Source organism: Pimephales promelas, chromosome 12 (assembly GCF_988280905.1).
Source record: "Pimephales promelas chromosome 12, fPimPro1.hap1.1, whole genome shotgun sequence".
Taxonomy (NCBI): domain Eukaryota; kingdom Metazoa; phylum Chordata; class Actinopteri; order Cypriniformes; family Leuciscidae; genus Pimephales; species Pimephales promelas.
Window position 1 is genome coordinate 26956814 of NC_142780.1, and position 20894 is coordinate 26977707.

Genomic DNA, 20894 nt, shown 5'->3' on the forward strand with positions numbered 1-20894 from the left:
ACGAGCAAGTGTGTAGGCGCTTCTTCAGGAAAGTGAAAAAGAAGCGATGATCTTCTTTAACATCATCAAATTTCTGTTTGTGTGTTTGTTTGTCTGATGGCTGGTTGAGGGCAAAGAGAGTGAGTGATTCACTGGTACAGGCTGCACTATCTTCCGAGCCGGTTCCTGTCTTCCACGTCGCTTGTACGTTTGTGGTGCCTCTGGTTCCCCTGGCCCGGTTCGTGGAAGCCTGGAAAGTGCTTCCCAACCAGTCCAGCTGGCTTCTCGGTACCATCAGACTGGGCTAGACCTGGGACCTGCGAATTTTGAATCAGGCCCCTCACAAGCTTCCGTTCAAAATGCTAACGCAGAGACGCATTTTCGAATGCATCCATCTGATTGGTTTGCAGCGATCGACCTGAAGGACGCTGTGGTGAGCAGGACGGCCGAGGGACGTGAGAGAAAGTCGCGAGGCCGGTGGTGCGATTGCTAATGAGCAGCACCTGTGTAGCACACCGGTCTCGCATCTCTCACGAAGGAGCGGAGCCATAAAGGGGGAGCGACGGAGTGGATGATCGAGAGAGGAACAGGCCTAGCCTGGCTGCGCCCTCCTACGCACTTCCGCTCAATTTCATTTTACTTCAGTACTTTCTATGTGGAAATGAAATGAACTAGAGTCTGGTTGAACCAGGCTAGAACAGGCCTGCTTTTATTTGTATTTTATATTTTATTTGGTAAGCCAGCAGTCGTCCGTGAGGGGCTGCTGGCCGGTATTTATGTTTTATTTTGGGTAGCCAGCAGTCGTCCGCGAGGGGCTGCTGGCAGGTAATTTGTTTGTTTATTTTATTTAAATAAAGTTTTATTTTATTATTATTATCCGGTTCCTGCCTCCTTCTTCCCTGAAGTTTGTTACAGACGCGTACTTTCATGTCTCCATCCTGCCGCAACACAGGCCATTCCTGCGATTCACGTTCGAGGGTCTTTATTTGTTTGTTTGTTTGCAAACTTCATTGTCCTTTTACAGGAAATTAGTCTTGGGTTCAAGCTACATTAGCTAATACACCCCATTATACACCCCGTATGGCCCCTGATGGAAACTCCATGTCTGGTCCCTGGGCTGGACGTGGAGGTTTTAGGTGGTCTACTTCAATCTTTTTTCATTTTTCATTGCAAACTTAAATGCAGACGAAGCAATGGGACAGTATAGAATGGTAAAACCTTTCTAATACATGGATTACAAGCTACAAAACTCCAATTCTGATATCATGGGGTCTAAAATGAATGTTGATGGGCTAATTAATCTTACTATATCATTAAATAATGTACCTGATACCACACGTATCATGAGTTTTTTCGTATTTTGAGACGTCTATTTGATGTGTGTGTGTTTACATCCGGAAGACGTATTTGCAACACATCTATAGGACGTTTCCTGTTAGATGTCAAATGCGTTTAGAAGATGTCTTTAAGATGTTATGATTTAGAATGTATGTTAAACTAAACTCTTAAAGATGTCTATCAGATGTTAGTAAACAACAGATGCTTTCCAGATGAAATGATCTTTAACAGACCTCGTGCAGACGTGTGCTATCTGGGTTGTTTACTATAAAGTAGCCTACAATTACAAATGTATTTTAATATTGATGTTCTTTTATTGTTTAGTCAGTTGCATTTTCATAGCTCATAAAATGACATGTGAACATTAATAGGTCATAACTGTTGTAATGTTCGTTCTGAGCCCTAAAAAACGAATAAAAAAAATTGATGCATGGGAGATGGGTTTTTTTTTTTTTTTTTGGGTAGTTTGAAAATATTATTACACATGACATGTTTTAGAACTTCAGCTCAGTGTAGAACTTAACTAATGCATGAAAAAAAAAAAAATGAAGATATGGTGGGGGGAAGGCGTTCACTGAGGAGTGGTCGCACATAATTCAATGCACTGTGTGCTCGTGCAGTGGGATTCGTCTCTTTCTCCGACAGATGCACAGTGAGTACACGCGCTTCATTCTTGTAGGTTGAAGAATTAAGATACATCGCTGTGTTGTTGATTTTTTTTTTTTTTTAAATCACAGTTTTTAATATGAGTTGCTGGGTTGTGTTGTAGGCTATGTGGAAAAGGCTATGACAGTTTAAGGAAACATTTTGGAAACGTTTTAGGTTAGCCTATTATGTTAAATCTCTGTTGGCATTTGTTTTTATTAAAAAAATTATGTTTAAAATGTGTCAATATGTTTATAGTCGTATAATGAAAATTACAATCTTTTCAACAGTAGGCTAAATACTTAGCCTATATGTAAAGGTTATGACACATAACCAGTTTATAACCCTTGTCCGTTTTAAGGGGTCCTAAAATATGATTTATGACGTAAAAGGCAGCAGTCAATTAAAATTATAATCGAAAAATATGGGAAATGATAAAAATATACGATAATGTAATGAAACATTTGCGTTCAATTATACGGGGCAACTGGTTCAAATCAATGTTGTGAATTCGGGAAAATAGGCTACTACTTCTGGAAATTATTAGCTCTGTTGAATTTGGATAAAATTGAAATCACACACACACACACACACACACACACACACACACACACACACACACACACACACACACACACACACACACACACACACACACACACACACACATGTAAGATATTGTAAGCCCTCAATGTCCTCATCTTTTTATCCATTCTTGCATGAATATAATTTGCTTGTTCAGGAATGCTGTATAAGTAAGATAGGCTATTCCATTAGGAATTTGTCTTGAGTCTTGAAAGCTTGAATAGCAGTGACGCCCATCAGATAGGGGCCTGGTCTGATTTGGAAATGAGGGGGGAAATGAAATGTTGTTGCAACAATTCCTGAGGCAAACGACTCAAGCTCCTCGCATATGAAATATATATTTCATTTGTTAGGCTTGTTATTCTGAGTGGTGACTATATCCTAACTAAGGTGTTCAGAGGGGCTTCTAAGTTGTCTGTTAGTTAGTTAATTTGGTTGATGTAGGCCAAAAAAATTGCTCTTGGGTTTAAGGGTTTTAAAACCCAACATAAATTAAATTAAATGTTGCAACAGTTCCTGAGGCAAACAACTCAAGCTCCTCGCATATGAAATATATATTTTTCATTTGTTAGGCTTGTTATTCTGAGTGGTGACTATTTCCTCACTAAGGTGTTCAGAGGGGCTTCTAAGGGGCTTCTCTGTTAGTTAGTTACTTAGTTAATTTGGTTGCTGTAGGCCAAAAAAAAATGCTCTTGGGTTTAAGGATTTTAGAATCCAACATAAATGTACAGAGATGATCATATCCATATGCCATCATCCATCTGTCATCATGCTTGATAAAAAAAAACAAAACACAGCACCATGGATGGTTTATACTGTATGTAACACATGTGGCTATGATTCATGCATATGGGCCATTAGTAATTTGAAGAGAGCATCAAAGCCCATATGTTTACAATATAAGATGTGTTGTGCATTGCCATATGTCTGTCGGTAATTGAACGTTTGCCTTTGGGGAATACAATCATGGTCGATGTCCAGATTGCACAAGGTAACTGGTTGGATCAGAGTCAGATGCATGGAGTGCATGGAGTTGGCAAGTTTGGTTTTGACATACATTTTGCTTGGTATTCACATGTACCTTCATTTATATTGCTTGTATTATACAGCTGTATTGGCACAATATTCCTGTCTCTCCCTTACTTGTGTGCCAATGTTTATTTTTGACGCCTGATCTTGTGGCATCTTCGAAATAAATTTAGGACTTCAAATCAATCAATAGAAATTGCTTAATATATATTATAACATCATGATGGGAGGGACGTTCTCCTTTACAAAAAGAAAGAAGGAAAAAATGCTATAATGGGAGGTTCTACATCCAGTATTTTATCCATTTGATATGTTGTTCTTATAATATTTGTCAAACATCTCATGACTTCTGAGATCATACGGCAGGAAACAAGCTTAAAAATAAATGTGCACTCAAAGACTTGCCTCAGTGAAGTGACCTGCATGGCCTTTAACTTTCTCAATTTGTCAACTCTCCCTTCACAGTTTAATTACTTCCATGTGCACATTATTTGATCCCCCTTTCCTGTTAAACATATGGGCCATAGGTTTTTCACTCAATGTATTTGTTCTTTCTTTAGGGTTTAAAACTCCATAGAAAGTTTGGATAATACTTGTTTTTCTTTCCATATATTTTTATCAAAACTGTTGGCTTGGCATAAAACACCTATAAAATGACATTTTCTTTTGATCACTGTGCCGTATTTCATTCTGGGGTGTGGTTTAGTGTGATTACCACAGTTTGCAGTGAATTCGAGACGAACTCTAAGACAAATTGATAAAAGACGAATTTGGAATCTAAACATGCTTGCTGCAGACCTCATTTTGCAGGTTTTATTACAATAAAAGTAAAATAAGTATGTTTACATCTAAGTTAAGTTACTTTTTTGCTTTGTGATAAAAAAAAAAAGATTTTTTTCGTTCTTTTATCTAAAAAAAACAAAACAAAAAAACAACGAAATCTGTCGAAAGTATTCTTAAATTTCCTCTTCTTTATACTCGGTCCAAGTTTTCCAAGAACAGCAGACCACATAAAAAAGCAACACCATCCCGCTTTACTGCAGCTCATAAATGAATTAAACAGGCAACGGCGTGATGCTAAAAGATTACGAAAGAAGTTGTTTGGCAGGCAAACAAACAACCAAAACTAAATACATATGCTATACCCCCTGTTTTTTTTCTAAGACACATTAATAAAAGCTACTTAAATGTCCTAATTACTGTAAACTAAAGCATAATCCTGGCTTAAACCAGGCCCTTAATACATAAAATAAATCTTTCTTAATCTTAATGCTCCATTTGCCTCGGTTGTCTAGTCCTGGAATCGGAAGTAATAACGTTGGGAAACAAGATATAAAAACTTGTCAAGGGCTGTATTTGGAAATACTGGAGGAAATTCTTAATGAAAGAGTTTTGTTAGAAAGAATTTATAAGCAAGTTGCTCCGTTAGAGTGACTGGAACTGCTATGGGGACCATGTGTCTCTCATGTGTGATTTAAAAAAAATAGAAGACTGTTTTATTTACTATGAGAGAAAAGGAGCAGAAAACAGATCAGACGTTATTTCCTTTGAGTTCCTACTTTGTGACAGCAGGCACATTTGTGGTTTTGTCTGCGTAGGATATATTTTGTACCACTCACAAACATGAAAAGATATGCACATTTGCAGATGTGTCCATTGCCTCACATATGGGAAAGAAAAATGTAACTGATTCTGAAAAAGATACAAATTATTGAGCTCTCTCTCTCTCTCTCTCTCTCTCTCTCTCTCTCTCTCTCTCTCTCTCTCTCTCTCTCTCTCTCTCTCTCTCTCTCTCTCTCTCTCTCTCTCTCTCTCTCTCTCTCTCTCGCTCTCTCTCTTTCTGGTTGGTCTATGGTTTGAGGTTGTGTTCATCATGCCATGAAAAGGTTGGAATTCCTTTCTTCTTCCACATTAAAGAGTGTGGGTCTTGGGCTGTGAGAGCTTAATGGTCTAGACAGGCTTGACCCTAAATTTCACAGTGGGTTTTTGTGTGAAACATCATCATGCTGTTAGTCCAACACAAATATTTCTTAACAGGAAAAAATAAACGCATTTGTTTACCTACATCATTTATATTTTGACGTTATGTTTTCAGTTCATTTGGGTCAAACTGACAGACATTTAATTTCAGCTCAGATGTTATATTTTTCTTGACATTGTTTTCTGAATATCTCCATTTGCGTATATATTTATTTAATCATAAGAATTTGTGAATAATGGATAACATTTTTTGACACTGTTTATTCGTGATCTGGGAACTTATATCACATAGAATTTATTAATTGAATTCTTTAATAATTCCATAAATAAAATGCAATTTTAAAGATATCTATTATTATTAATAATCTATAATTGATTGTGTATTCTTTATTAATACCTAGACCATTTCAAAACATGTAAACAACACTGGTCCAGAAGCACTTCCTGTTTCAGTTTGTAACTGTTTTCTTTATTTCACATGTAAAGAAAACATCTTAAAGATGTTTGTTTAACTTTTTGATTCAGTTTTAAATGTTCTGTTGGTTGTATTTTATCCCAGCTTTTATGTAGTGTTAAAAAACTGAAACAGGAAGTGCTTCTGGACCAGTGTTGTTTACATCTTGTGAAATGGTCTATTACTAATAAGTATGCTGCCCTACAAAGTGTGACAATCTGCAGCTGTAGTGCCCTCGAGAGCCTCTGGAGGGCACTCTCTAGCCATGTTATGTTTCCCCGGACTCCTTATGTTTAATTATGTTCAGCTGTGTTTCATTATTGGTTATTGAGTTCCTGATTTAAATCCGTGTTTCTCCTTTGTCATTTGCGAAGTCTTGTTACACTGTAAGCGTACGTCTCTGAGCAGTTCTCCGTTTGTGTATTCCGTGTTTCCCTGGACGGTTGACCCTTGCCTGCCTTCTGGACTGTTCACGCACCTGTGCTGCTTGCCTCGACCTACGCCTGTTAAGACCACAAGTATTTGGATTGTCCATTTGTTTTACTGTTTGCCTGAGTTTATGTCTGCTTGTAATAAAGTTCTGCGCATGGATCCGACCGTCTCTGTCCGTAACGTTACGTTACACAAAAGGCAGTAACTGCGCAGATTGCAGAACTGATAAAAAATACTTTTACTGTACAAACGACTACCATTTTCTTCAAAAAGACAGACACACATTTGAGATAAAATGATTTGTCAAATAACAAAGGATGCCTTGAATGTTATGAAAATCATCATAATGTTTAACCATAAATGCAGTTACTGCGTTTAGACGTTTTGCTTTGTGGGGCAAGTATTCATTTTAAGGAATAGTTTTATCTTTGTGCTGTATTTCTCTGACTGATTGTGTGGGTTTTCAATTTGATTCACATTTGTAAAATTGTAAAATGACTTCTTCAGGGGTCTTCTTGCACAAGGCAGGGGTCATCATCAGGTACTACTGAATTTACTGGCTTGATCATGCTTATTTTTTTTTTTTCTGTTAAGGTTTTCGGGACGCCCTTAGACAATGGGGAAGACACTGACGTTTCTTTCTGTTTTATTCATTACGTCATGTTTCCTACACAGCACTACACAGCAAACAGGTAAACACTTTCCACAAAAATACATGCTATGATTTACAGAACAATGTGAGGCAAACTATGTTTTTTATATAACAATTAGTCTTGTTTATGGCTATTATTATTATTATTACAAAACAATTTTACAAAATAAGTTATATTTCAAATAAATGCTGTTCTTTTGAGAAAAAAAAATCCTAATAAAATGAATCATGGTTTCCAACAATATTAAGCGGCCCAACCGTTTTCAACATTGAAAGTATAAATATATATAATATTTAAATGGTAATAATATTTCAGAATATTACTGTATTTACTCCATTTTTTGATCAAATAAAAAAAAAAATAATACAATTTTTCTCATTTATGACCATTATACGATATATGTCTAGATTGTCATGTGTTGTACTCTCATTGATAGGATGCCTGGATGAAAACCCGGCGTATGACATTGTCTTTCTCGTGGATAGTTCTAGCAGCATCGGCACTCGAGACTTCCGGGAGCTTAAGACGTTCATGCACACTTTTGTGGATGGTTTGGATATTGACACTAAAAATGTGCAAGTTGGCCTTGCACAATTCAGCACCGATCCCCACAAAGAGTTTCTGCTGGGGGACTATGCAAACAAAGCAGAGCTGATCAAGAAAATAGATGACCTTCCATACCGAACAGGAGGCACGTACATGGGAAAAGCCATGAATTTCCTTAAGGACAGTTATTTCACGAGTGCAGGTGGAAGCCGTATCAATGAAAAAGTGCCTCAGATCGTTGTGGTGATCACAGATGGAGACTCAGCCGATGATATAAAGGGACCTGCTGAAGATCTGCGACAGAAGGGTATTATTATATTTGCTATTGCTGTTGGTCCCACCAATATGACTGAATTGAAGGCAATCGCCAACAGCCCACCTGAGCGTTTTGTCGTTAATATCGACAATTACCAAGCACTGCAAGGACTGACGACCACCGTGAAAGAGACAGTCTGTATCTTGATGAGGGATCAGGGGGAAGGTAAGTTACATTTTAAAGCTCTGTTCATGAAAGTCAACAAGCCTGTACACCTCAGTGTTGTAGTACTCGAGACTCGGACTCGTCTCGGACTCGGTCTCGAGACCATATTTTAATGGTCTTGGTCTTGTCATGGACTCGTGTCCATTTGGACTCGGAATTGACTCGTACTCGAACATTTTTTTTTTAGGACTCGGAATTATTCCCGAGTCCACTCGAGTTCAATTAAAAATATTTTTCATGATTATTAATGTATGTTAATAAAATATTTCTTTAAATTGATTGACACGCCCAGTGATTGGTGATTTTCTAGTGCGCAACTGCGCATGACAAATTGTAATAAAATTACTTTTAACACCACCTACTATGTGGCCTTTTTACCCTAAACTGATCATATTTTTTAAACTCTAAGTAAATTCAGTAAAAAAAAAAAAAAGGATTTCTCTAAGTAAATAAAAGTAAATTAGGTAATCAACCCTCACTGGTCTCGGTCTCGACTCGGACTCGACCGTCTCTGGTCTCGGACTCGACTCTCTATGGACTCGGTCTTGACTCGGACTCGACTCTCTCTGGTCTCGGTGTCGACTCGGACTCGAGTGAGGTGGTCTCGACTACAACACTGGTACACCTGTTATCTAAATCTGTCTCTGGTGATCCAATCACAAGTGGTCATGTGAGAAGATCCTTGTATTAATTAAAGAATATTAAATTATTTATTAATTTTAATTAATTAAATTTTTACCATTATACACGCACATTTATATGCAATCAACATGTAAAAGTGAATTTTGCATCATTTTGCATGGGGTGGTGATGGCGCAGGGGATAAGACACATGGTTTGACCCGGGTTTGAATCCACTGTGAGACACCAATGTGTCCCTGAGCAAGACACTTAACCCATAGTTGCTCTAGAGGCGTGCGACCTCTGCTCTGATATTAATAGCAATTGTAAGTCGCTTACAGATGTAATATAATCGCAAATGTAATGTAAAAAATGCATAATAGGTCCTCTTTAAACTTACTCATTTCAATTAGTTGTCAAGGCATTTTTTTTTCCCAAAGTTTTTCATCTAATGTATATATATATATATATAGTTCTTAAATGTGTCTCATGTTTTTAAAAGCATTCAGTGTGAATGGCCCCTTACTGACTTTTATCTTATCCTTCCTTGAGGAAATGAACATTGTTGATGATGGTTGATTTGTTTTAATTTACTGTGTATTATATTTAACATTCATTTATTTATATGTGCAAATACATGAAATAATCGTCAATTCATCATTGTGTGTCTGTTTCAGCTCTTGCTCCAAAGTTTGCTGATGTATTTGTCCTGGTGGATAGCTCGGCCCAGGCGGAAACACAGCAGATAAGAGAACTTCTCAACCAACTGGCTGTGCAGCTCAATGTGGGCGATGCATCTCATAAGATCGCTCTGGCTCAGTTTGGCGAGACCGTTGTCAAAGAGTTTCTGTTCAAAGACTACCAAACCAGGAAAAAAGCCATAGAGTACATAAATCGGTTCGAGCCCAGGCCCAACGGAGAGCGAAAATTAGGAAAAGCCATAGATTATGTTCGCACTCAATTTTTTAACACGGCGTCCGGCAGCGATATTGCTAAAGTCAACAAGCGGTATCTTCTGGTTCTGAGAACAGGGAACTCAAACGACTCCACTGTGAGGGCTATACAAACAATGAAGAATGAGGATGTGACCGTTATTGATATCAGATTGGAAGCAAATTTACGCTATCTGTCACCTAATATACGTCATTTCCAGATTGACCAGAATATTTTTGATGTTGCTTCAGACATCACAAAAAGGATTCAGGAAAAAGAAACTTTCAATGTTACAGGAGGTCAGTTTGCCTTTGTTTTTAACTATTTAATTATGTATCATAGGTTCAGGTGCATTAAGTCTGGCATAAGAAATAGTGACACTTAAGAATAGTTTTTATTTATTAAAATGTTAAAGGGATAGTTCACCCAAAAATGAAAACTCTATCAATATTTAGTCGCCCTCTTGTTCCAAACCTGTATCAATTTCTTTCTTCTGCTGAACACAAAAGATATTTAGAAAAATGTGGGTAACGAAACAGTTTATGGGCCTCGTTGAAAAAAAAAATAATAATAATATGGAAGTCAGGCTCATCAACCGTTTGGTTACCGACATACTTCAAAATATATTATTTTGTGTTCAGCAGAAGACAGGTTTGATTCGTACAGGTACAGGTTTGGAACAACTTGAGGGTGAGTAAATGAAAACTATCACAATTTTTGGCTGAACTATCCCTTATGTTGCAACTAACTTATATTGCATACCAGTCAATCTGTGGTTACATCTCATAACCATCATGGGTACTCCAGAGCTGATGGGGGCAGCAGGGAGCTGCTGCGTTGGTTGTTATGAAAAAGAGTAGGCTGAGTAGGCTACACATACATCCCTACTCTGTAGTAGGTGAAAAACAGAGACAAGATTATGTCTGAATTCACAGTACTCATAAAAGAGTTGGCAAAAAGTACCTGGATGACTTACTACTTCCAGCGAGATTTTGAAATATACATATGGCACTTTAATATCCCATGAGGCCACGGAAGAGTATTTTTGAATGGCAGTGAATCAATGTAACTGACGCTGGTAGGTCACATGATAATGACAACTTGTTGCATGTAGTACATCCAGATTTTATTTATACTTCACCTAGTCTTGCTATGTAGAACATACTTTTTTAGCGGCCGTGAAGTAATTATTTATTAAAAACAAACACCTACTCAAGAGAGTAGCCATTGAAAAGTAATTGAAATCCATTAGTAGCTCATTTACTTAAAACTAAAAACCTTGTTTACCAAAAACAGTGCAGTGTACACATAATACACAGCATTATTAAGAATACTATGGTATTTCACATTATATTAATGCATTTATTTTGTCTTCAAACAGACTGCAGATCAGCCCAAGTGGCGGATATTGTGTTTATTGTGGATGAATCGGGTAGCATCGACAGAAGCAACTTTGAACTGATGAAACGCTTCCTCCAACGCACAATTAGCGGTCTAGAAGTGAAATCTGACAGTGTGAGGGTGGGATTGATACTTTACAATGACAGACCCAGTGCTGAATTCTACTTGGACACATTTGTAAACAAGGATGATATTCTGAACTACATTAAAATCATACCATACAGAGGTGGAGGAACCGCAACTGGTGCTGCCCTGAAGTTTGCCAAAGACAATCTGTTTACTAAGACCAGGGGCAGCAGGAAAGCTCTTGGTATAAAGCAGATTGCTGTTGTCGTCACTGATGGCGAGTCACAAGATGACGTCAGCGCCACAGCTGCTGAGCTGAGGCGCTCAGGAGTCTCTGTTTATGCCCTTGGGGTGAAGAATGCTAGTAGGGACGAACTCACAAAAATTGCATCCTACCCCGAAAGGCAATTTGTGTTCAATGTGGAAAGTTTCCAGATGCTTAGTTCACTGGAGAAAAGCCTCAGAAAGAGCCTTTGTAAGGATGTGGTCAATCGAGGTTTTGACAAGAACGATAGATTACTCCTAAAACAAGGTAAACGTATATTTTTTTTAAATGTCCCTTGATCTTCCAATGAAGCGCCAGTCTCTGGTGATGGATGACAAACTTGTATTTTATAATCGTTTAATGGAATGATTAGGGGAGACTCTTGAAAAGGATACTGATAACTTTTTTTCATAAATTAGTACTTTTTTGTATAATTTATTATTTTTAATATTACAATACACTTAACTTTACCAAACTTGTGCTGAATGTCAAAAATAAATTTTGTATGTTGCAACAGCTTTTGTTTCCCCCAACTCATAATTCCATGTAATTCAATCCTTACTTTTAGGATGTGTGAACACAGAGGAAGCAGACATTTATTTCTTGTTGGACAACTCTGGCAGCACTCGTGCCGACTTCGAAGATGTGAAGAAATTGATCCTAGGCTCTCTGCAAGTATTCAACATTGGAAGAAATCAAGTTCGCGTGGGAGTTGCTAAAGTCGACCGTGATCCAACTCTACAATTCAGCCTGACGGAGCACAAAAACAGAGCCTCTTTAGAAGCAGCTGTGAAGAACATCATTCGACCCAATGGAGGCACAGAGACAGGCAAAGCACTAACTTTTGTGGCCGATCTCTTTAATCAGGCTAAAGAGTCCCGTAAGGCTATGGTGCAGGAGATTCTCATTGTCATAACTGATAAGAAGTCCCAAGATGACGTGAGTGAACCAGCGGCAGAGCTGAGAGCTCAAGGTGTTTCAGTTTATGCCGTTGGAGTTAAGAATGCCAACCAGGATGAGCTCTTGAAGATGACGGCTGATAAAACTAAGAAGTTCTATGTGACCAACTATGATGCCCTGAATGCTCTCAAGGGCGAAATTGTTACAGATATTTGCTCACAAGAAGGTAAGACTAACCAGTCATAAATTTACAGCAAAAAAAGACATTTTATTATCTATTTTTGACTGGTTTAAAACACGCTACATTTTGAGAAACATATTCAAAGCTTAATTAAAGATACTCTACCTTTCAAAAGTTTGAGGTCTTTTTAAAAATAAATAAATAATTTTATTAAAAGTGGCAGTAAAGATATTTGCAAATGTTACAACTCAACCTGAGCGGCTAAATCTGTAGCAATTTTCAAGAAGCAGCTGAAGACGCATCTTTTTCTGCAACACTTGATCCATTATACTAACAGGGAAGGGGCATCAAACTGGGAATTAAACTGGGATGGGTCATATCACTTACATATTGTTGTCCTATTGTTAGTTTAACTGCTTCTATTGTTCTCCTCCTTTGGATAAAATCGTCTGCTAAATCATTAAATGTAAATGTACAAAATGTACGGTGTCCACTAAAATATTAAGCCGCACAAATGTTCTCAGGATAAATAATAATAATAAATGTTCCTTGATTACCAAATCAGCATATTAGAATGATTTCTGAAGGACCACGTGACAGTGACACTAAATACTAAAATAGAGTAAGGATGCTGAAAATTCAGCTTTTAATTTGCCATCACTGGGATAAATTACATTTTAAAATATATTTTAAAAAATTAGAAGTGGGTTTTAAATTAGAAAATGTATTTTAAATTGCAATTATATTTCAGAATAATACTTTTTTGCAGTATTTTTGATCAAATAAATGCACCCTTGCAAGAGATTCCAATTACTGTAAAAACATTTTAAAATCCTACGGACCCCAATATTTTGAATAGTAGCTTATATTCTTTGACAACCAGTCTTATCTCACACAATTTCTAATTCTGTTATTATGTTATACATATATTTATTAGAAAGCAAGATGAAAAAAACCTGCTGAAGTAAATCTTTTCTTTTCTACTTTCTTTAGCCTGCAAGAACACTGTGGCCGATATCATGTTTTTGATTGATGGCTCATCTAGCATTTACAGCCTAGATTTTATATCAATGAAGACTTTCATTACTAAAGTTATAAATGGTACTGTCATCGGAGAAGATAATGTGCACATTGGTGTGGTCCAGTTTAGCAGCACACCACAGGACCAATTTGCCCTGAATAGGTTCAATAACAAAGATGAAGTAGAGGAAGCGATTAACAGCATTACACAGTTAGGAGGGGACACATACACAGGAGATGCACTATTGTTTATTTCAAAGTATTTTGATGCATCCAACGGTGGTCGGCCAGATGTCCCGCAGTTCCTCATAGTTATCACAGATGGGGACGCTCACGATGCTGTCGCCTTACCTGCCAAGGCCATCAGAGACAAGGGTGTCACCATCTTCTCAATAGGTGTGGGCAACATAAACGCCACACAGTTGTGGGAAATCAGTGGAACTCGAGACAAAGTGTACGTGGAGAGGGATTTCGCTGCACTTCAGTCCATTGAGAAAAACCTCCAATTCAAGCTCTGCAGCACTGACGCAGGTGAATAATCAAATGTTACTGTATGCCACATTTACCGCACATCCCTGTTGAAAAGAGTTTTGTATGCTTTTTATTCAGGGTTTGGTCAAATTTAGAATTGCTCTCTTTCATTACAATGTGCAATGTCCACAGGAAGTTGAATTAGAATTGGATTGTGATAAAGTTGTAAATTGCAGATTTACTGTATAATTCCAAGAAATGAAACAGGTAATATAATTTGGGGAAATTAAGGGTTTTCACATGAAAGTTCATGAAATGTACATGTTTGCATATAAATTAACTTTCAGACAAGACTTGCCAATCCAATATTCAAAGTTTATCTTGATGAACCTGAGTTGGAAATTAGATATTTATTTTAATTATATGAATTGCAGTTCTTCATCGCTTTAGTTACCTGTTTTCACTCAAATTTAACCATGTTGGTTGACTAAAACTTTTTGCTGTTGAATAACAAAGCTATGGCCAGCATCAAGCAAGCATTATAATCAACCAACTTGGACCAGATTACATGATGTTTTTTTTCTTTTTGCCCCCTCATTTTTCCACTAGGTTGTGAGAGCTTACAATTGGCAGATGTGATCTTCTTGGTGCAGTGCACCAGACGGATTCGTTTTCAAGATTTTGAAAACATTAAAAACCTTTTAATTTCTGTGGTGAACAGCACACAGATTGGGGAGAGTCTAGTTCGCATTGGTGTTATTATCTACTCTGACACTCCGAATCAGTTCTCATTAAACCAGCACACAAGTAAACGTCAATTACTGGAGGCTATAACATCCCTTCAGTCCCCACTTGGAAACGGCTACACAGCAAAAGCTCTTGGATACTCTCTCTCTTACTTTAATGAAGCAAATGGTGGGCGCCAAAAACGAGGCGTCCCTCAGATGCTATTCGTGATCACGGACGGTGATGCAAGAGACCGGGAAGACCTACTTGCACGGGCTGATGAGTTTACAGCAAAACATATAAATGTGTTTGGAATTGGAGTGGCCAGAGCTCAAGATAGTGAGCTGGAGATGATTACCAAGAACAAAAACAAAATATTCCATGTTAATAATTACCTGGCCCTTCAAGATCTGCAGACGAACATCTCAGGTGTCATCTGCAATGCAACCAAACCAGGTGAAAGCTTTTTCTTTAGACCTTAAGAACGTGAATGACCTCAGATTTATCAAAATGATCAATATCGGCTCATCTCGTTTGATTGTTCTGTCTTGCAGAATGCCAGAACGTGGTCGCTGACCTGGTGTTTCTGATTGATGGATCTGAAAGCATCAATGAGGAGTCATGGAAAACTATGATTGATTTCTTGCTAAATGTTGTGGACAAGCTCCGTATTTCTTCAGAACTTATCAGAATCGGTATAGCCCAGTTCAGCAACTTATATCGGAAAGAGTTCTACTTGAATGAGTATAAAGATGCAGATGGGGTGAAATCAGCAATTCGAAAAATCAGACAAATTAAAGAAGGGACGTACATTGGAGAAGCTCTGCGTAAAGTTGTGGAATTCTTCGAGGAAAGCAAAGGGAGTCGCAGACAGAACAACGTACCGCAGAATCTCGTGCTCATCACTGATGGTGAATCATCAGACGAAGTGAACGAAGCAGCCGATGATCTCAGACGCCTGCAAATAAATGTTTTTGCGATAGGAATTGGGACTGTCTCAATGCAACAGCTCAGCTATATTGCCGGGTCACCGGATAGGCTATTCAAAGTGCAGAACTTCAACTACCTTAATCTGACAACAGCAACATTTGTTGATACCCTTTGCTTTCCTGGACCTGTATCCCAACAAGCAAGTGAGTAGAGGTGCCAATGTTTCTATGTGTGATATTAAATTGATAATTGATATCAATTTAAGAGGTTAAATTGGTCCACAAAATTGTAGTACATTGAAAATAAATTGGAGTCTATCTTAACGAGAAATACCAAACTAGGAATGCACAGTATGTTTTTCCCATTCTGGTTATTGGCAGGTTATTGGTTATGCAGGTCTGTATCTTTAGTTTTTACATTTACATTACCTTTGATATCTTTGCTATTTACTTGTAGCATATAGAATGACTGATTTAGGTTTTTTAGGTTTGGTTTATGATTTAAGTAGACAAAACAGGATATAACTATTATCAGCCATTTATAAGCCATGACATGAAAGTGATTATTGGTATGAATTTTTGATTAGCATTCAACTTATCCCTATCACACATGAATTCTATTTCTCTTTGTTTAGGTTGTACAGTTGACATTGGCATCGGATTTGATAACTCCCGCACCAGTTCAAGTTCTCGCTCAATCTTTACTGACCAGAAAAAGCTGCAGGCCTACCTGCCTGAGATCATCCGTTACATTTCAGTTGTGCACAACTTGTGCTGTATCACCCAACCAACCCTCAATAACAACGTAGGCTTCCGATTGGTTGATGCTGATGGAAGGAAGCTGGATGATTTATCTTTCGAAGAGTACAGTGAAGGTGTGGTACAAAAAGTGAAGGCACTGCAGACTTCCCAATCTCTCAAATTTAACACCAATCTTCTACGCTCTTTTGAGGAGAAGTTTAGAGCTTCCAATTCTTATGTAAAGGTGAGAACAGCAGTAACCAAACCAACCATATCTAATTGAACAGGCTGTAATCATACAAGGAGAAATCTGGAATTAAAAACGCCGTTGATTGACATTATGATAGATAGAAAGATCACTAAAAACCAGCTTGAACCAACAAGGATATTCATATTCAATTACTTGGTCTTTTCTTCAAGCAAGAAAGATTTTCTTTGATTTCTCTTCTCAGGTGCTGATCATCTTTACAGATGGGTTGGATGAGCCTGTTGAGGATCTTCTGCCTGCCGTCGGGAGCCTCAAGACAAGTGGTACTGTGACTAAACAACCTTTAATTTCTTTAGGAACTCTGTGCTTTGTTCAGTAGCTTTTCAACAAAAACAACTTCATGAACTTTTTCAGAAGAGCCTGGTTCAAATCAAAGACTAATTATTATGTTTGCGAAAATTCCCTTTGTTACATGCACAGGTGTAAAAGCTCTGCTGACTGTGGCCCTGGATGGATTTAAAAGCACTTTTGACCTGCAGAGGCTGGAGTTTGGTCGAGGGATGCATTACAAGCAGCTTCTCTCTATTGGCATGCAGAATGTGGCCAGTGTCATGCAGAAGGAGATTGTAAGTCAATTTAAATGGCATTAAACCAAATCATTGACAAAAGGATGACACTTTCAGTGAATCAAATTACATCAAGTAGATATTATACCATATTTGTACTACTATGAGATATTTTGGGGACTTATTTGTTACATAAAATCTACAGTATCGAAGTACATTAGCTGCCTTATGGTTTGCCTTAGAGATCAAAACATTGTTTTGACTGCTGAGTAAATACATGGCTTCCTGTGGCTGGGAGCGTGAGGCTCTCTAAGAAGAAAGGGAAATAGCAGAAAGGGATACAGCTGTGAGTTTTAAAGAGTGCTGAAGAAAGATGTCAGGATGTCAAGTGCCTTGTTTAACATGTCAACAGTCACAGTTTCTGTCTTACTTTCTTACAATTTGCAGGACACAGTTGTCTCAAGGGAGTGCTGTAACGTGTTATGTAAATGCACTGGTCACGAGGGAGCACGTGGAAATCAGGGTCCTCCAGGGTTGAAGGTGATTAGCTAAAGATCTATTATTGAAGATTTACTAAACAATATTTTAAAATGGAGATAAATGTTTAATTTGTCTTACTGTACTGCTGTTCAGGGCTCACCTGGACAGAAAGGGCTTCCTGGTTACCCTGGAGAAGAAGGAGGGCCTGTAAGTTCTTCAATTTATATTTATCATTTTTTATTGACTTTCATGAGACAAAAAAGGGAATTGGAATACTTTCCAATGCCCTTTGAACTGTTGATGTTTGTGTCCATAAAGTGATTACACATTTTGTTACACAAAATGTATGTTACACTCACTCTGAAAAAAAGTTTTAAATACAATCAGCTTGGATGTTTGTCATTTTAACTTAAATTACAATAAACTGACTTGATAAAAATGAAAAATGAGTTGAATCTTGTATAACTTGGTTAAATTGGTTAACTTATTTTGATGAGTTAAAGCAAAGTAAAATATATGTTGTCATAACATACTGATGTTATATTTTTTTACAGTTTCAAATAAATGCTGTTCTTTTGAACTTTCTATTAATCAAAGAATCACATTTTTTTTAAATTAATTTTTTTTTAAATTAATCAGCGCAACTGTTTGATTGATTATAAGAAATGTTTCTTGAGCACCAATCAGCATATAAATATTTCTGAAGGATCATTTAACACTGAAGACTGGAGTAATGATGCAGAAATTCAGCTGTCACAGAAATAAATTACATTTGAAAATATATTAAAATATAGTGTATTTGTGAGAAGTACTATTAATTTAGTGTAAAACATTTTTTTTAAGAAAAAATAACTATGTAAACCTATTTTAATACCAGAATATATACTGAAAAAAATGATATCCTATGACTTTCATGTCCAATGTATATGTTTCAGGGTGAAAGAGGGATTCGTGGTTTGAATGGAACTCAAGGACACCAGGGATGCATTGGGAAAAGAGGCATGAAGGTAACAATGCAATGAGTTCTCTTATTGAGACATTTTTTGAGTTTTAAATGTGACTTTTTTGCTGAAACAATGCAACATTTATCTTTTGCTGTTCATTTCTTCAGGGTGGCAGAGGCTACAGAGGCGACAATGTGAGTAATTTCATACGGCTATGGACACTGAGGTTTGCATAAACATTTAAGCTTTAAGACAGAGAGCGTGATAACTTGAAGATAGCTATATATGTCTACCTAATTATTACCAGACAGCAGTAATTAGCCATCTGTGTTTGGATTAGTGTCTTTGATTATCATCTGGAAAAGGTTTGTTTAGCCTGTGGGTTTTTTGTTGTTTTTGTTTGTTTTTTTTAGGTTGCAAATAAATTGTGTTCCTGTCTCCTTTCTTATTTGCTTTGTAATGTAACCACTGTTCTCTTATTAATGACTTGAGTTTCTTTAATCTTCTTACTCAGGGAGATGAGGGAGAAGATGGTTTAAATGGTGTAAATGGTGAACAGGTAAGAAAATGATGGTGCACTTCTAACATCCAGTGAGTAATCGAAGGTCAATATATATATATATATATATATATATATATAATGCAAACTAAAATAAAAATAAGTATTGTGGTGGCAAGCACATCTCACATTTTGTTTGGAAAATGTTAATATCTACCTTTGCTTTTATTTTTACAACGTTGAAGTGATGCATTTTTGTGTCATTGTTTGTATATCTCAGGGTGTAACTGGAGCAGCGGGAAGCGCAGGAGGGCGAGGAGATCCAGGAAGCCCAGTAAAATCCATTACACATATTCTTCTCTAAATGTCTCAAACATGATCCAGTTTCTCTTTAGTTCACTAATTTCATTGATTAATTTATATGTATTATCTTCATTGTGACCAAACCACAGGGTCCAAGAGGTATCAGAGGAAGCCCTGGAACCCCAGGACAACGAGGCCTGAGAGGAGATCCGGTTAGTAGGCTTTAGCTGCACATAAACATCTTAATAGATTACTCATTCAGGTGACAAAACACTGTTCATTCTGTCTGCGAAGAATTCATTAAAATGGTGATTTTTCATGTTTATTGATTTCAAATGCAAATCATTCAGTTCAGGTCAGATTGTTCAAATTTGGTATGCAAAGTATGCATAATTCAGAACTGTTGTATTGTATTGATTTTTATTTAAAGGGACCATGTGCAATTAATAACATAAATGTAAACATTTGATGCATTACACCAGAGTTAGCCTTAGGCTAATTTACATCTGCAGCTTGCAGCTAACATTCATTTTTGTTACCAAATTGGACAAAGAATGTCTCTAGTGTCTTAAAGCAAAATAGTGAATCATGAGGCACTGATGGGGAAATAACAGCCAGATGTAAGAGATCAGCCAGTGATTAATTTTACACAGCAGATGTTCCAGTAGAGTTTGGCTGAATTTTGACCCATGGGGCCTGTTTCAGAAAGGAGGTTAAGTGAAAACGAATCGGTTACCTAATGTAACCTCGGTTCTCTCTAGATGAGGGAACGAGTATTGCGTAAGCTAGCTTACGCTACGGGAAAGATTCATCTTTGCTGAGAAGTTGAAGCTAAAAAATTATTCCATAATTTTGTAATCATTGTCAACGCAGTATCTCTGAGGCACACCATGAGCGGGCTAGCTAGCAGCTCATTGGTTCGCTCAGAGAAAATGCACGAACCTATGGGAGAGCGGCGCTGAGCCCGCGCCCAATGAGCGGACGGCGCTCGCTCATTGCGTCAGAGCCCGCCGAAAGGGGCGTGGCTACAGTGTATAAAACTGGCTCTCCCAGGCTCGGTCGTTGATTTGGTGGTGGCGCAAGCACGGCCGGGAACGCAATACTCATTCCCTCATCTAGAGAGAATCGAGGTTACGTTAGGTAACCAATTCGTTCTCTTACGAGAGGTTCTCTCGTATTGCGTAAGCTAGCTTACGCTACGGGAACATCTGGTCAACGCCGTGCGCGCTATGTAACCACTAAGCATCCCAGGGGGGTTATCATCTAATGCAAAACGCCCTTAAGGGGGCCGGCGTAGCGGGCCGTGAACGTATAATGCATAAGCACATAGGGGGAAGCACAAGGGGCGAACCGGTTGTGATAGGACTCCCAATAGTGCAGCTTCTTATAGGAGAGCTGTATAGTACTAGACCGCCAGAATTTTAGCCTGTAGGGCGGGAACTTCCAAGTTATAGAATCTGACAAAAGTGGAGGGGGAGGCTCATCCCGCAGCCACACAAATGTCGTGAATGGAAATTCC

The 20894-nt window shown here is 37.8% G+C and overlaps 1 protein-coding gene across 1 annotated transcript in view; it reads left to right on the forward strand.

Moving 5' to 3' along the window:
• Positions 1-6388: 6388 nt before the first annotated feature.
• Positions 6389-20894, forward strand: part of col6a4a (collagen, type VI, alpha 4a) — a 29153-nt gene continuing 14647 nt past the window's right edge. Inside the window, exons 1-19 of the mRNA XM_089117852.1 lie at positions 6389-6528; positions 7037-7134; positions 7532-8122; positions 9420-9974; positions 11057-11674; positions 11976-12533; positions 13482-14039; positions 14589-15161; positions 15260-15838; positions 16270-16619; positions 16828-16906; positions 17064-17209; positions 17597-17689; positions 17783-17836; positions 18565-18636; positions 18741-18767; positions 19088-19132; positions 19353-19406; positions 19525-19587. Of these exons, the coding sequence (XP_088973978.1) occupies positions 7059-7134; positions 7532-8122; positions 9420-9974; positions 11057-11674; positions 11976-12533; positions 13482-14039; positions 14589-15161; positions 15260-15838; positions 16270-16619; positions 16828-16906; positions 17064-17209; positions 17597-17689; positions 17783-17836; positions 18565-18636; positions 18741-18767; positions 19088-19132; positions 19353-19406; positions 19525-19587 (5091 nt within the window). The 5' untranslated portion in view covers positions 6389-6528; positions 7037-7058. The remainder of the gene's footprint in view (positions 6529-7036; positions 7135-7531; positions 8123-9419; positions 9975-11056; positions 11675-11975; positions 12534-13481; positions 14040-14588; positions 15162-15259; positions 15839-16269; positions 16620-16827; positions 16907-17063; positions 17210-17596; positions 17690-17782; positions 17837-18564; positions 18637-18740; positions 18768-19087; positions 19133-19352; positions 19407-19524; positions 19588-20894) is intronic.